Consider the following 15,754-nt stretch of genomic DNA (forward strand, 5'->3'; position numbering starts at 1 on the left):
CAAAATTCTCTCTTGGGGTAACGAATTACACCCTTAAGTTTACCCTGAACAGGAAGTGCTATACTTCAGGCTGTCTTTATGACCTTATGAAGTTTCTACATCCTCATTCCTGGTTGATGTTTTGTGGAAGGCTTTTTAAAGGGCTAAAAACATCTGGGTTTTTAAAAGTTTTTTTTTAGAACAAATGTCCTCCCATTCCATAATGAAAGTAAACCAAAACAAATAAGAACGGTACATGGTGAAGTCCAAGTAAAACCATGGAGGAACTAGGTGGTGTGCATAGAGTTATTATATAAGAACTAGAGGGCGCACTGGTGATGCTTCTTGCACAACGCGACCGGACCGCAAGGAGACACGTGCGCCATTCTGCACGCGCGTTGAATATGAAGAATACGTTGGAGTTTGTGTTTATTGAACGCTGACGCGCTGCTGTTTTGTCAACTTACAATGGCCGCACAAACACACGCTAAGCAATGCCTGTTTGTTCAACTTAGAAAATGGCCGCCTGCGCGCATACGGGGCGCGTATATAGGCCAGTGCGCCCTCTAGTTCTTATATATAACTCTATGGTGCTGTGCCTACTCTTATGGAAAAGCTGTTTGTGTTTGTTCAGAAATTCTGTGCACATATATGATCCCTTAAAGGAACACGTTGCCTTGGATCGGTCGAGTTGGTCTTTGAATAGCGTTTGTAACCGTTTGTTATAAAATGCATATGATTAGAAAGATATTTTAGAAGTAGAATATAATGATCCACACAAGTATCACTCAAAATTGCGTAGTTTTCCTTTTACCTCGTCGACAAACCCGGTCGGCCATTTATCCATAAATGGCTGAGGCAAATGTGTGTGGATTATTGTATTCTACTTTTTAAACATCTTTCTAACATGCATTTTATAACAAACGGTTACAAACGCTTTTCAAAGACCAACTCGACCAATCCAAGGCAACGTGTTCCTTTAAGTCTTTTTTTTGATTGCTACAATCTAGTGTAAAGGGGGCCATTAAATTTTTTCTTTGAAAGGGTAAGGCCATGTTGCAAAGAGCACTTAAATCTTAAAGTCTTTAATGGGAAATTTTTGAAGGGGCACCAAGGCCAGGACCAGGGGCAATGGAGGCAGTAGCTTGCATGTAATCCCAGGCCTGACCCTTGATCACGCATCAGAATAAAACAAAGACAAAAACAAAAATAACAAAACAACTGTACAACATGGAAGTAGGCGATATGTAAATAGTATCAAAATTCTTCTGATCACATTAAGAAATATGTATCTTTTAGACAATTTACAAAGTACACTTTTGACTAGGTATTGCACATGTGCAAAGAAAAAACCCTCTATCCTTCGAATTACGGGTCACAAGTGAGACAGTGGTCAGTATTTTAATAGGAAGCATTTCTCTGGAGGATTGGCACTGATGATACTTCAATTCCTCAGTGAGCTTCTATGTTGAACCTTATCCAATTTTTACTTCACGATTATTGCCAAACTTATTTAAAACTTTAAAGAGAAATACAGTTTACAACAAGCTTGTTTCATAAACCTTTACAAAATAGCTGATATTTAAACGCTGACTTTGTAGCAACTTTATTTATCACTCAGTTTGAGAAATATTTCCTTCAGGGACTTTCTTCATGTAACTTTGAAAGTGTCAAATTTATTTAATAATTAAGAACCTATAGAAAGTTTCCGTCCAGGACTTTTTTTTTGGAAGGCAGCCCTCACCCCCCCCCCCAAGTTTTAAAACTTTTTGAAAAACACACCCTCTCAAGTTTTCATACTGTTACATTTAATCTAAACGCCCTACATTCAAGTGGCAATTAGTTTCATTTTGTGGTGCTTAAAAAACTGAATGATCAGAAAATGGTTTGCTGCATTGTGACGCCTTTAAAGTTTGAAGCATTCAGGAACAAGGAATAAGGAATTACTTTTGTGACGTCCGTACCAGCTGTTCTTTTCCCTTGTTGCCCTTGTTAAAAATTGTAGATGGTCTCGAATAGGATCTGAGACAAGGATCTGACGATCTTTTTTAAAGGTGTCCGGATTTCTTGTAAGGGGGAAGTAGAAATATTTTCTTGGCAGGGTCGAGCGAAAAAGTGTGAATGAAATAACAAGGAAACCTTTCTTTTTGTGGTTATCTTCATCACTATGAAAACAGTCCTTGGTTGATGTAAACGGAGGGCTATAGAGCGGAAAATTCCACTGTTCATTGGTCGATAAGAATTCTGGTAAATTTAATGTTTGCAGATTTCATTTCAGTGGAAGTGTCTATTGTTAAGTAGGGTGTCATGGCCGAGTGGTTTAGAGCATTGAGTTCAAGTGCTGGTGGTTAAAGGCAGTGGACACTATTGGTAATCACTCAAAATAATTATAAGCATAAAACCCTTCTTGGTGACGAGTAATGGGGAGAGGTTGAGGGTATAAAACATTGTGAGAAATGGCTCCCTCTGAAGTGCCATAGTTTTCGAGAAATTAAGTAACTTTCCACGAATTTGATTTCGAGACCTCAAGTTTAGAACTTGAGGTCTCGAAATCAACCATCTAAACGCCGAAACTTCGTGTGACAAGGGTGTTTTTTTTTCTTTCATTATTATCACGCAACTTCGATGACCGATTGAGCTCAAATTTTCACAGGTTTGTTATTTTATGCACATGTTGAGATACACCAACTGTGAAGGCTAGTTTTTGACAATTACCAATAGTGTCCACTGCCTTTAAGCCATTGGAATTTACACAATCCCAAAATTCAGACATCAAAATTGTTTTAGGGAGGGAAAGGATTTATAAGTTGTATGAAGTGACATCGATGGATACTATTGGTAATTGCTAAAAATAATTGTTAGCATAAAACTTATTTGTAAGCGATCAATGGAGAGGTATTGATAGTATAAAACATTGTGAGAAATGGCTCCCTCTGAAGTAACGTCGTTTTTCGAGAAAGAAGTTATTTCTCACTAGAATATTTGAGTTTGATTTCGAGACCTCGGAATTTGATTTTGAGGTCTCGAATTCAAGCATCTGAAAGCACACAATTTCGTATGACGAGGGTGTTTTTTCTTCCACTATTATCCTGCAACTTCGATGTCCAATTGAGTTCAAATTTTCACAGGTTTGTTATTTTATGCGAATAATGTTGAGATACACCAAGTGAGAAGACTGGTCTTTGACAATTACCAAAGGTGTCCAGTGCCTTGAAATCCCTCACCACTAATGAACACTCTCTTTACTTCTCTTTGATATAGGTCAAATTCAAGGCACGATGGCGTCTTTCACTTACCCCTCCAACACCCAAGCTCCATACTACACCAACCAGCTGAGGTTACATCCCCAGCACATTGAATCCACCATGTCCACCCCTCTTTCAGACTTTGTTCAGCTCGTGTGTCACCAAGACTCCTACCAGCAGCAAGTGGTAAGTATTTAGACAGATCCCTCAGAGTTTAAATATTCGGCGTACAGACTAAGGCCATGTCTGGAACGTCGACTTCGGCTACAGCTACGGCTAGGTCGAGCACGTCTGCCTATTTCTTCAACATACGCACTGATCTAACCGTAGCTGTAGCCGAAGTCGCCGTTTTTGACATGGCCCGATACTTCCTCCACTCCAAAGAATATCAGGCCATCTCTACATTTGCGGCCACGTCTATGCATGGATGCATGGCTAGATTTCCTCATCATCATGGGTTGAAGTATAGTTCATCTTTAGCAAAACCCTTAGCAACAGTCATCTAGCCGCCAGTTTGGATATGAGCATTGAACCTCACCTTAGCTCTATAACCACCCCAGCTCATCAACTTACAACTGCATACATTCTTTGATTCTCATGGTCTGAGGACTGATAGTTGAATTTGATAATTTTGGTTTTCCACCTGCTCAACTGAAGATCATGTCTCCCAACTTTATCCTGACTTCTATCTTAACTCCTAACCCCTTGCCCAACTACCAACCCCTAGCCCAACTCTTAAGCCCAGCCCAACTCTTAAGCCCAACTCCTAACCTGTAGCCTTACTCCCATCCTAAGCTCCTAGCCAGCCCAACTCCCAACCCCTTGCCCAACTCCCAACCCCTAGCCCAACTCTTAAGCCTAGCCCTACTCCTAACCTGTAGCCTTACTCCCACCCCAGCTCCTAGCCCAACTCCCAACCCCTTGCCCAACTCCCAACCCCTAGCCCAACTCTTAAGCCTAGCCCAACTCTTAAGCCCAACTCCTAACCTGTAGCCTTACTCCCATCCTAAGCTCCTAGCCAGCCCAACTCCCAACCCCTTGCCCAACTCCCAACCCCTAGCCCAACTCTTAAGCCTAGCCCAACTCTTAAGCCTAACTCCTAACATGTAGCCTTACTCTTACCCCCAGCTCCTAGCCCAACTCCCAACCCCTAGCTCAACTCCCATTCCCAACTCCCAACTCCGTCTTATTATGTGTACACACATTAAAAACACAATTTTATGTTTGCGTTATTCTCTGTAGGCCAAGAACAACACAGTTGGCAACACAGGCAGTCCCACCAAAATAGCTGGGTTCATCCCCACGGCTATGCTTCCACCACCCCCTCCTCCGCCAATGGCTCGGCCCGTTGCCATAGCAACGTCCATCGGCCAAACCGGTGCTTTGTCCGGAGTGACATCACAAACAAGTGTTCCAAACACTACATCCAGTTCACAAGGTGAGTTTAAAGAAGATCACATCTTCGTTTTTGAAGTGATTGTAGGTCTATTGGGTTTGTTTAAAAAACGATTTTCAATCCAGCTTCATTTGAGATTGTGCCATCCTGTGAGACAAAGAAGCAAAAAGGTCTTTCGCATGCCCAGAGGCAAACTTGTGTAGAAGAAGAACAAATTACTCCCAAAGACTCAGTTGCCATAAAGGAAACTGCGTAAAGTTAACAGCGTAACCACCGAACAGTACTCTATCAGCTGATAGTGGTTTACAGAGCAACAGGGTGGTTAGGCTGTCACATGACTTGGCAGCGAGCACATGAGGGTTTCTTGAATGTCACGGCCAATTTAGAACGGGCGATGATTCATGCTCCCAGTTAGCCCAATTGGTCTCCATGGTTACGGAGAGCAAAATACTGCCAGCTGGGAAATGGCGATGGGGCTGGGAGCGTTGATATGTTGGTGGCTACGGTCCAAGAATGTACACATTAGAGAAGGGTGACGTAAAATTTAGATCAAGCTGTCACAAAGGAGCCAGTAATGTTGCACTCAACATGACATAAGTTCTCAAAAGTCGTTGAAAAGTCACAAATCATCAATCTTCATTATCATCGTACTGTACTTACAATTCACATTTCAAAGCAAAGTTTGTCAGATTCATTATGTTCAAATTTTAAGCAATACACAGTAATACATAGTACATTCTCAGATGCATACATAAGTGTACATGATAAATAATATGCCAGTCTATGCATATCAAGCGACCCACCCAGATAGATTGGGTTCACAACCCCACAATCCAAAATTGCATCCTAAGTTGTCATTTGTGAGTTCAATTCATAGAGTTATATATAAGAGCTAGCGGACGCACTAGCCTATATACGCGATCCTGCATGCGCGAAGGCTGCCATTTTCTAAGTTTACAAAACAGGCATCGCGCAGCGTGTGTTTGTGCGGCCATTTTGTAAGTTGGCAAAACAGCATCGCGTAGCGTTCAATATAACACAGACTCCAACGTGTACTTCATATTTAACGTGCGTACAGGATGGCAAGCGCGTGTCTCCTTGCGGTCCCGTCGCAATTGTGCAAGAAGCATCACCAGTGCGCCCTCTAGTTCTTATATTATAACTCTATGGTCCAAATGGAACTTGTAGGACAAGTTGACATCAGGTACCAACCGCATCTCTGGCAGAAGCCGCCGTGTCTCAGATTCAAAATTTTGCATACATGAAAACCGATTCAAACCATTTTACTTTGTAATGGAATCCTTTTTCAAAATAGTCCATAATATCAACAGCTGCAGTTCTTCTCACCAAAGAAAGTTTTTATGGCCATTCAATTTTTGGAGCTCTTACCAATCTATGACCCTATCTTTAAATGTTTAATCCCTAAGATTAAGGACTGTGGTGCCATGCCCCTTTCTTCTTGCCAAGTTTTTATGTACAGCATCCTAACAATTGGCAGAGCTAGGTAGTTACCATATGCTAGGGCTCAAATTTTACACTGGACCACCGACCCGAAGCCAGTGATTTCAGAGTTGGGCCAGTTAAAATTCAAGACAGGACAAGTTTCTACCTTCCGCCCAGGGCCCAGTTTCATAAAGCCTGTAAGCACAAAAATTTGCTTAGCATTGCTTAGCATGAAATTTCTTCCTTGATAAAAACATGATTACCAACCAATTTTCCACGTGATATTCAGGATAAGCAAATGAATACACGCAACAAGCAGTATGCAACAAATGAAATTTTGGTTGGTAATCTTGTTTTTTTCAAGCAAGAAATTTTTGTGCTTACAGGCTTATGAAATTGGGCCTAGGTAATAGTTAAAAAACAGGACAGTTCTTTTCAGAGCTGAGAAGTTTCCCCCAAAATCCCATACTACTCTGCGGCAGTAGAGTATAAAGCAAGACAGTTCTCTGAAGAACAAACTCTACCTGGCTAGTAGATACACACATGGTGTTACCGCAAACCAAATATATTGATACCTCACCATACAATGCCTCAAATAATATCTAGGACAAGTATTTACAATTCAACATCTTAGTCTCAAATGAATGATGTTCAAATGTTGAGTTTGAGTCTCACAAATCTCTTTCAACCCTGCTGATGAACACCACCAATAAAAAAGAACAGATATTAATTGTCTCTTAGCGTTTGTTCAAATACAACAGATACAGTTGAAACCATTGGACCCTTTCGGTAAACAGAATTGTCCAAGGCCCACACTTCGTGTACCACAACTTCTATATCAAATAACAAACGTTTGAAAATTTAGGCTCAATCGCTCATCGGAATCGGGAGAAAATTAAGGGAAAACCCACCCTTGGTTTCCGCGCGTTTCGCCGTGTCATGACATGTGTTTAAAATAAATCCGTAATTCTCGCCATCGAGAATTGATATTGTTTTGCTGTCTTCTCAAAAAGTAAACCATTTCATGAATAATATTTCAAGAGAAGTATTTCACCATTGCCTTCAGTAAACCCTGTAAGTTATTTGTAAATCTGTTATTTTTTTATTTTTTTTCTGAACCGAAAGGGTCCAATGGCTTTAAGATGATAAAACTGCGTTTCTCATTTTGGTTCTGCTTTTTTTTTTATCATTTTGGTTCTGCTTTTTTTTTTATCATTTTGGTTCTAGTCTTGTAAATATAATCCAGGGTCAGTGTGAAAATATTCTGAGATATAAAAGTCACCCCACTGTCCAGAGCACTGGATTCTGAACTTTTGTTTGTGTCTATTGAGATGTAAGGTTCCCAAAGTTTACAGTTGTAACCTCCTATTTCTGACGTACATTGCACATACATGTATACGCGAACAGTTGAATACAGTAATAGCATCAAAACCAAAGTTATGCAACTTCGACTTGACACGTCAGATGAATCAATTTTACAATTTGCGCGTAATTATCAATATCCGCCTGTCTAACTTACAAAAGATGGCCATCAATCATTCTCAGAGGGCATGTGTACTTAGTTTAGAAGAAACTTTTTTGCGCGTGTCGAGAATTTGACAGTAGTTTGTTATTAGACATGCGTGACATTTTATGAAATTGGTGGGGGGGGGGGGGGGTGGGGGGGTGTTAGGCCTTGAACTTCAATTTTGAAAGGGCACAACAATTTTCCTCCTGTATAAGGGGCACTTCTTATGGGGAAAATGTAAGTTTATTTTAGGTATGGCAAAGTGACCCACAACAAAAGCACATGACACCACGTCAATTGCGATGTTAATACGGGGCCTTGGGTACTTTTGACATACTTGAAGGCCTGTTGATTTAACCAACTGCTGCTCAACCCAGTTGATGTATTTGTCAAAATGTACTTTCTAATCCTGTGTAAAAAAAACAACCCAAAACAATGATGTATCACTCGTTCCAGAAGATGATGCATCTTAACTAAACCTACCTAGTCATCAGAAAAATATGTAAAAACTCATCTGGGCCCAATTTCATAGAGCTGCTAAGCACAAAAATTTGCTTAGCATGAAATTTCTTCCTTGATAAAAACAGGATTACCAACCAAATTTCCACGTGATTTTCAGGATAAGCAAGCAACAGCTGAATACCAATAACAAGCAATATGCAACAAATGGAAATTGGGTTGGTAATCCTGTTTTTATCAACAGAGAAATTTCATGCTAAGCAAATTTTTGTGCTTAGCAGCTCTATGAAATTGGGCCCTGATTTAAAGTTGGTTTGACTATCAATCAACTCGCAACGTTCTTCTGAATACTGATGCTGGAACGTTACAAAATTGCAAGTCATTGCAAGAGAAGCACACACAGTAATTACCTTTCAGTGTTTAGAAAGAAAGATGTGAGGCAGGCTTGATGCTTTTAACTTGTGCAACGAGGGCAGCTGCCTCTTTTGCCCCTTGTCATTACCATAGTGCCCCTGGTTTTCCCTCGGATATATTTAAACAATGTCTGGTACTACATGTACGACTAAAATTTGAATTCATCATACTATAGAGATAGTTGCTCTGTCACATGATTCGGGCTAGCTTTTTTATGAGTTTTGAGCTGCCGAACACCCATACATGATTCTGAATGAATGTGATTGGCACAATGGGAGGTTGCTATACAAAAAGCTTGCCTTGAACCAGTTTATAGCAGTTGTTTAGTCTTGAGGAGTTCAAATTTCAGCTGTGGAGACTCAGCAAGTCATTGTACCAGACATTATCCAAATTGCAAAATGGCTGATTTTCTAGACCTTTAAGAACGGATTTGTGTTTTGTATTCTTCATGTTATTTAAAGGAACACGTTGCCTTGGATCGGACGAGTTGGTCTATAAAAAAGCATTTGTAACCGTATGATATAAAATGCATATGGTTAGAAAGATAATTTAAAAGTAGAATACAATGATCCACACAAGTTTGCCTCGAAATTGCGTGGTTTTCCTTTTACCTCGTCGACTAACACTGTCGGCCATTTATGGGAGTCAATATTTGACTCCCATAAATGGCCGACCGTGTTAGTCGACGAGGTAAAAGGAAAACCGTGCAATTTCGATTGATGTTTGTGTGGATCATTGTATTCTACTTTTACAGCATCTTTCTACCCATATGCATATTACTACAAACGCTTTTCAAAGACCAACTCGACCGATCCAAGGCAACGTGTTCCTTTAAAGAGCTGCATGTTGAACAGTTGCATGGACATTCTGACTTGCATGGTTGGCTGCATTGGCTGCACAAGCAAAACAGTCATGTCATCGTCATCGACATTTAGCAACTAAATGTACTATTAAAAATAATTTTTGTTTTTGGCTGTGACACAAGGCATGCAATCGCAACTTCCAAGCTGATCTGCTAATTTCTTTCTTGTTTTTTTTTTTGTGCCAATAAAAACTTAAACAAACTGCATTTTTTGTGTCCATGGTAGATTTGAAGTTTTGGTAATTAAACAAGTTATGGGCGATTCAGAGCACTAATTCATAAACTAATCTGCTGGTAAAATACTATTGCAATTTCACAGCCCGAGTTTTGCCAATCGAGGTTGGAAAAACTATGGGAATCAGGTAAAACACAAGAAAAGTAGTGTATTATTTTGGATAGCGCATTTTCCATATATCCACAATCAAGTGTTTTACTAATATTCTGGCAGTCTATGACAACCAGCTCAGTTTGCTGATCACAGTGGAAAGGTCGATGTGGGAAAGCACTTGCCTGACCTGTCTGCTGCCACCAAGTGGAATCTCTTAAGGTCTTTAATTAATGGCCGCACTTATGCTAAATGTTGCTCAAATTCATGCATATTATGTATTGTGTACTATGTAAAGGCACTGGACACTATTGGTAATTACTCAAAATAAGTGTTAGCATAACAGCTTACTGGTAACGAGTAATAGAGAGCTGTTGATAGTATTATACATTGTGAGAAAAGGCTCCCTCTCAAGTAATTTAGTATTTGAGAAAGAGGTAATATTGCTCTCAAATATTTATTATACATCTAAAAACACAAATTTGTACAACAAGGCTGTTTTTTTGTTCATTATTCTTGTTTAATTTTGATGACCAATCAAGTCCAAATTCCCACAGATTTTTTATTTTATGCATAAGTCAGGATACACCAAATGAGAATAATTTATACTGGTCTTTGACAATTACCAAAGGTGTCCATTGCCTTAAGAGGTATTTAAAGAGACTGGTTCATGCGCATGGCATTATTAATCAATCTTCAAAATTCTGCTGGATTTATTTTCACATCCCATTTCACAATAGACAACCAAGTATTTTGCTCATCACAAATGCAATTTACTTCAGCCATTTTGTTTCTGTACACTCATGATTTTGTTGTTTATAAAAACTTAAATGAAGTTCTTGTACTTAGTTCTTGAACTTCTTGAAACACATCTTCGTTCGTTTCCCCCCTGCTTCCCCCCAGTCTCAACATCATCTTCAGTGCCGCTGTCGTCGTCCACATCGAGTACAATCCAGTGCTCCCCTTGTCCGACCACGCCCCCAGCGAGTAGGAGCATCATGACGAGCCCCTTCACTGTCCTAGGTGCCAGCCGGTCAGACAATGGCTTCGTGCATGCCCATCAACCACAGGTGTGTCACTGGGTGATTTTATTTTCCCTTCCAAAACATGAGAAATTGGTTGGAATATTCCGTCCGAAGACCCGAGTTTTACTATTTCTAATCCAAACCGATTTAGTATCCCCAAAATCATTATAGTGTTTGTCAAATGATCCACCTTGCAAAGTTTTGAATCTTGCAAATTTTACCGTTCAAAATCAGAATTTAATCGTCTCACTGAATACTTAAACATTTTTGTTGTCTTTTGCTAAATATAATCTTGCTTCGTTAACAGTGCTTTACCTTTGCTTTTCAAAGTAATACGGCTTGCTGATTTAACGGTGCATCCTATCTTGAAAACGTCTTTTGCATTGAGCATTTTCTTGAAGTAATGAGCATGATATATATTACCGGCTAGCCGGCAAGAAGCCTATTTTTTTTTCTTTTACACTGACCCGTGAGATTTCAGAGCAGGGTTGTCTTTTAGTTGGCTTCTTTTGGCTACGGCTGTGGTGGCTGGTGGAATGCAATGAGAAAACTGTAGCCATAGTTGCAAAGACTGGTACCCTATGTTTGATAACTCTACACCTATGTCTATAACCTGAATATAAAGAGTATCTGACCATAGTAGTCAAAGGCAAGTAAGGACGTATCTGAAATTGCGACTTTGGCTACAGCCATGGCTAGATCAGTGCTTCTGCCTATTCCATTTCGGACATTGCTCAATTGTGCCCAAAGTAAATAGTATCTTGTAGAATCTCAATTAATTTTTTACCAATAATTGTTTATTTTTGCCTCTTTTTCAGGTGCTTTCCTATCCGAATATCAGTCCAATCAATATCAGTCCTACAACGATTGGATTTCTTACCTCCCCGGTTGCCACTCCCAGGTCTACGCCTCGATCGACGCCCATCCCACGCTGGACGACGCCTCTGATTTCACTAGATGAGAATACAGACTACACCATGCTGTCTGGTAAGAACATTTTTCGGTAACTCTGTATTTAATTCAAAGGATTTGAGGCATTGCATGGTGAGGTGTTAATGTAAATTTGGTTTAAGAGTAACTTAATGTAAATATGAATAGTAAACTTGCGGGTACAACCATGGGTAAAATCTCTTTTGAAGGAGTGGTGGCTCTGATAAGAGCCGATTTGGTCTCGACTTTTTGAACAGTATACTCTGCTCGTCTTCAGGAAGATATTTGTGTATTTGTGTGTATCTACTTGCCAGGTACATGTAGAGTTTGTTCCTTAAAGAACTGTCTGCTATATCCTACTTCTGTGGAGTAGATTTTTCAGATTTTTCGGATGGCTTCTCAGTTCTGAAATGAACTGTCCTGCGTGTGCGTTTTGTGGTCCTACAGGAGATCTTGCTCTTTACACACGATTTTCTTGCCCTTTTATGGGAATTGAGGTGGATTTCCTCTGGGTCCGAGTGATGCTTTTTTGTGTGCTTTGATGTATGTGTTCTATAACAATTTTTACTTCATTTTCTTCTTTTTAAAACAGGTTTATGGTATATTGCTATTTTACTAACTTGGTATTCATAAATTTTTCTCTGTATTGTTCCCTTTTCTTCAGAAATTTTCTTCCTCTTGGGTGCAATTTAATGGGAGAATGCCTTGTGGGAAAGCATTGTTCCATTGTTTAAAACAACCCCTTCTCCGTCCCCTCATTGGGGGCCCCTGTGTCTGCTTAGTACACCAAGCGAATAAATTAGATAGTTGGTGCTATTCCAATTGTTTTAAAAAAGTTTTAGAAAAACAAAAACATAATGATTAAGGTTGGTTTATTTAGGTCAATTGTAATCTATTTTTATGATTAATATCAGTGAATCATTTATTAATTTGAATTTTTTTTTAAAAGGCTGAAATCATTCAAAATTACAAAGTTTAGTTAATAGAAATTAACAATAAATGGGTATAAAAGCATGCGTCAAATCTATATAATCTATTGTTAATGTGCATTTATTCTTGTTAAAAACTATTCCATGCATATTACTGTAACTAAATTTAGGCTTACAGTACAATATAGTCTGGTACCATGTTCAGTTCACAGCATATCACTACTCATTATTGCTAGTGCCTACTGGGATCCCAACCAATGCTATCCCTTTAAAAAGCAAAGCCTATTGAATCCCGATGTTGCTGTTTCTGAGAAAACGCTCTTGGCCACTCAGCGTCAAGGCCACGCTTTTTTATTGTGGTTAACCCTGCCCGTCATTGCCCCTTTCCTTGACAAATTATAACAGCAGCTGGGGGCCTGAGTAGCAGCACATGATTCAGCAAGTAGCTTTATAAACAAGAACCCTCGTAGTTATGAAACCACCTTGGAACGGCATTAAGAGAAAATGAGAATCGTGTAACGTGTCCGATTCCCCTTGTGGATTTAGGGAGTTAAGTTGCTGGCGGTGCGCCAGGCAAATTTGTTTGACACTGAACCGGATTTCCTGTATGGATGTCATGTGACCTAATCGAGGTGGAAAATTGGAAAGGGTACTTTTTTTATTGAGGGGGTAGGGGGTGATGCAGGGGGAAACTGTAAAGGGGGGGGGGGGTGCGCTCAGTGGATTAATTGCTTGCTAAGGACGCCTTTTTAAAGAAAGCTTTCGATAAGGGGGCGATGGGTTTAAAGAAATGCTAGGCTTTCAGGCCTGTATGCTTCGTTTTTGAAAGGGCAAGGGCACAAATGTATTTTCTCCTATTAAGTAAAGGGCACCCTATGGAGAAATGGTAAATTTCTATTGGCGTTTTTCAAGGGCATTGACCAGGGGGGTTTCCAAGGCAATCGCCTTTTTGTTGCCTCAGTGAAGTATCAGGCCTTGGGTTATACTTGTTGTGCTGTTATCCAAGCAGGTTGTGACACTCTGTATTGGGAAATGGAAATTTCTACTACAACATTTTAAAGGGCATCAAGGCAATGACCAGGGGCATGGAGCGATGACAAGAGGCATCAATGCATTGACCGCGGGCCCAATTATGGTGTTACTCAAACAGAAAAATTTGCCTAAAAGCACTGGACACGTTTGGTAATTGTCAAAGACCAGTATTTCCCCTGATGCATCCTAACATATGAATAAAATAACAAATCTGTGGAAATTTGACCTCAATTGTTCATTGAAGTTGCAAGAGAATAATGAAAGAAAAAAACACCCTTGTTGCACAAACTTGTGTGCTTTTTGAGTAAGAAATACAATCAACAGCTCCCCTTTGCTTGTTACAAAGTAATTTTTTATGCCAACATTTATTATGAGTAATTACCAATAGTGTCCAGGGCCTTAAAACAAGTTCTGCTTATAAATAGCAATACTAGGAAAACATTCAAAGACAGTTTACATGCACATGTGATACTTTTGGCAGGTAACCTTATTCTGATTGTCTTAATAATTTTGTCCTTAGCCATTTTTGGTGCTTAAAAGCAGCTCTATGAAAATGTCCAAAGAGCTTGGTGGTGATTGTCTCCATTCCTTCTGTGAAGTTTCAGGGCTAAAATTTCATCTATCTATTTAAATGGTGTAGTACATTCCTCTTGTACTAGAGTATAGTCGTACTGTAAGGTGCAAAGTGCGCGATCAGGAACACCACATCCTCTATTTACAAGTGGGAAAAAGTACAATTAAAAAAACGCCACCCATCTGCCCTAACGTAGGGTCAGTGGACTCAGCCTGTTCCTAAACTGCTCCGTGGTTTGGGCAGTCACAGCTGATGATGGCTGGTTGTTCCACAGGCAGATGACCCTTGGAAAGAAAGAATACTGAAACGCTGAGATCTGGGAGTGTTGAATCTGGAACTGGATGGGGTGACCTCTGGTATTTGTGCTACTTACCGCGTAATGTTGCGCTTACCATGCTTACAATCACACATACTTAACTGTAACAGGGTGTTGTAAGCGTAGAATTCCTGGGGTAAGCACTGCCAGTCCAGGCCTGCAATAATTACATACTTTCTAAAGTGGGTGCCTTTAACTGTTTGTTTTTAGTACGTGTTGTGTAGATTGTATAACCCTGACAAGTTCACAGGGTCAACTTTTTTTACCATAAAACTACCACCCCCCCCCCCCAATGTACATGTAGGTGAAATGAAACCAGGATTTCAAGCAGAGTAATTGAGGTTATGGCCTTTGTTGCCCTTGGCACAATTTCATGGAGCAGCTAAAACCACAACTATTGCTAGCAACCGAACAATACATCTTTCAGCTAATCAGGGCCCAATTTCATTGCTCTGCAAACTATTGGAAGAATAGCAATGATAAGAAAGCATCTTGCTCAAGGACACAAGTGTCATGACCGGGATTCGAACCCACACTGATGTGACTTAACCACCAGGGCCCAATTTCATGGCTCTGCTTACCGTAAGCACAGAATCGGCGCTTACGGAAGCAGGGAATTCTGTGCTTACGGCAAGCCTATTTCACGGGTTAGCGGCGAATTGTGGTTTCTGCATGTGCGTACTCCACGTTACTAGGCATTCTACGCTTACAAGGCTAGCGCAAAAATTCAGCGCTTGCACGTAAGCGGGGAATCGTGTTCGTAAGTGCAGAATCAGCGGTAAGCAGAGCCATGAAATTGGGCCCTGAACTTGAGTTTGATGCTTTAAAACCACGTGGCCATGACACCATCAGTAGAGATTGTTAAAAACAACTCCATGCTATGAGATTATTATTATTATTATTAATGGTTTATTTTATTCAACACCATTTAAAAAAGGACACTGGCAGTAAAAAAAAACCCCTGAATTGTGGTCTTAATTGACAATTTGTCAGTTAATACAATAAAAAGATAGTTACACGTGATTAAAAAACAGAAAACATTAAAATGCACAAACGCCACAAGACCCAAAAGTAATCGGAAAAAAGACCCAGAATTGCACAAAAAACAGAAGGAGTATAATCATAATTCAAGATTTTGGAAGTAGTACTAGTTGAGGTTGTCATATTGCTGCCAGACCATGCCAGGGAAAACCTCTTCTCCAAATGATACGGTGGGTTGATTTCAAAAAGATAGTCTTAACTAAGGCCTAGGTCTAGGACTCTATAGGAGTTGTTAAAATAACTCGTCCTCGAAATAAGACTAGTCTTGAAGACAGTG

At 39.9% G+C, this 15,754-nt stretch overlaps 1 protein-coding gene across 4 annotated transcripts in view; it reads left to right on the forward strand.

Annotated features, from left to right (window-relative positions):
• Positions 1-15,754, forward strand: part of LOC139946378 (nuclear factor 1 X-type-like) — a 43,743-nt gene that overhangs the window by 18,447 nt on the left and 9,542 nt on the right. The window contains exons 7-11 of one of the 4 annotated variants that reach the window (XM_071944021.1): positions 3,241-3,410; positions 4,467-4,662; positions 10,534-10,700; positions 11,474-11,642; positions 12,250-12,377. In XM_071944021.1, coding sequence (XP_071800122.1) covers positions 3,241-3,410; positions 4,467-4,662; positions 10,534-10,700; positions 11,474-11,642; positions 12,250-12,278 — 731 coding nt within the window. In that variant the 3' untranslated portion in view covers positions 12,279-12,377. Of the gene's footprint in view, positions 1-3,240; positions 3,411-4,466; positions 4,663-10,533; positions 10,701-11,473; positions 11,643-12,249; positions 12,378-15,754 lie in introns of those variants that run through there. The other 3 variants (XM_071944022.1, XM_071944020.1, XR_011787233.1) reach the window with 3 other exon arrangements.

Source organism: Asterias amurensis, chromosome 13 (assembly GCF_032118995.1).
Source record: "Asterias amurensis chromosome 13, ASM3211899v1".
Lineage (NCBI taxonomy): Eukaryota > Metazoa > Echinodermata > Asteroidea > Forcipulatida > Asteriidae > Asterias > Asterias amurensis.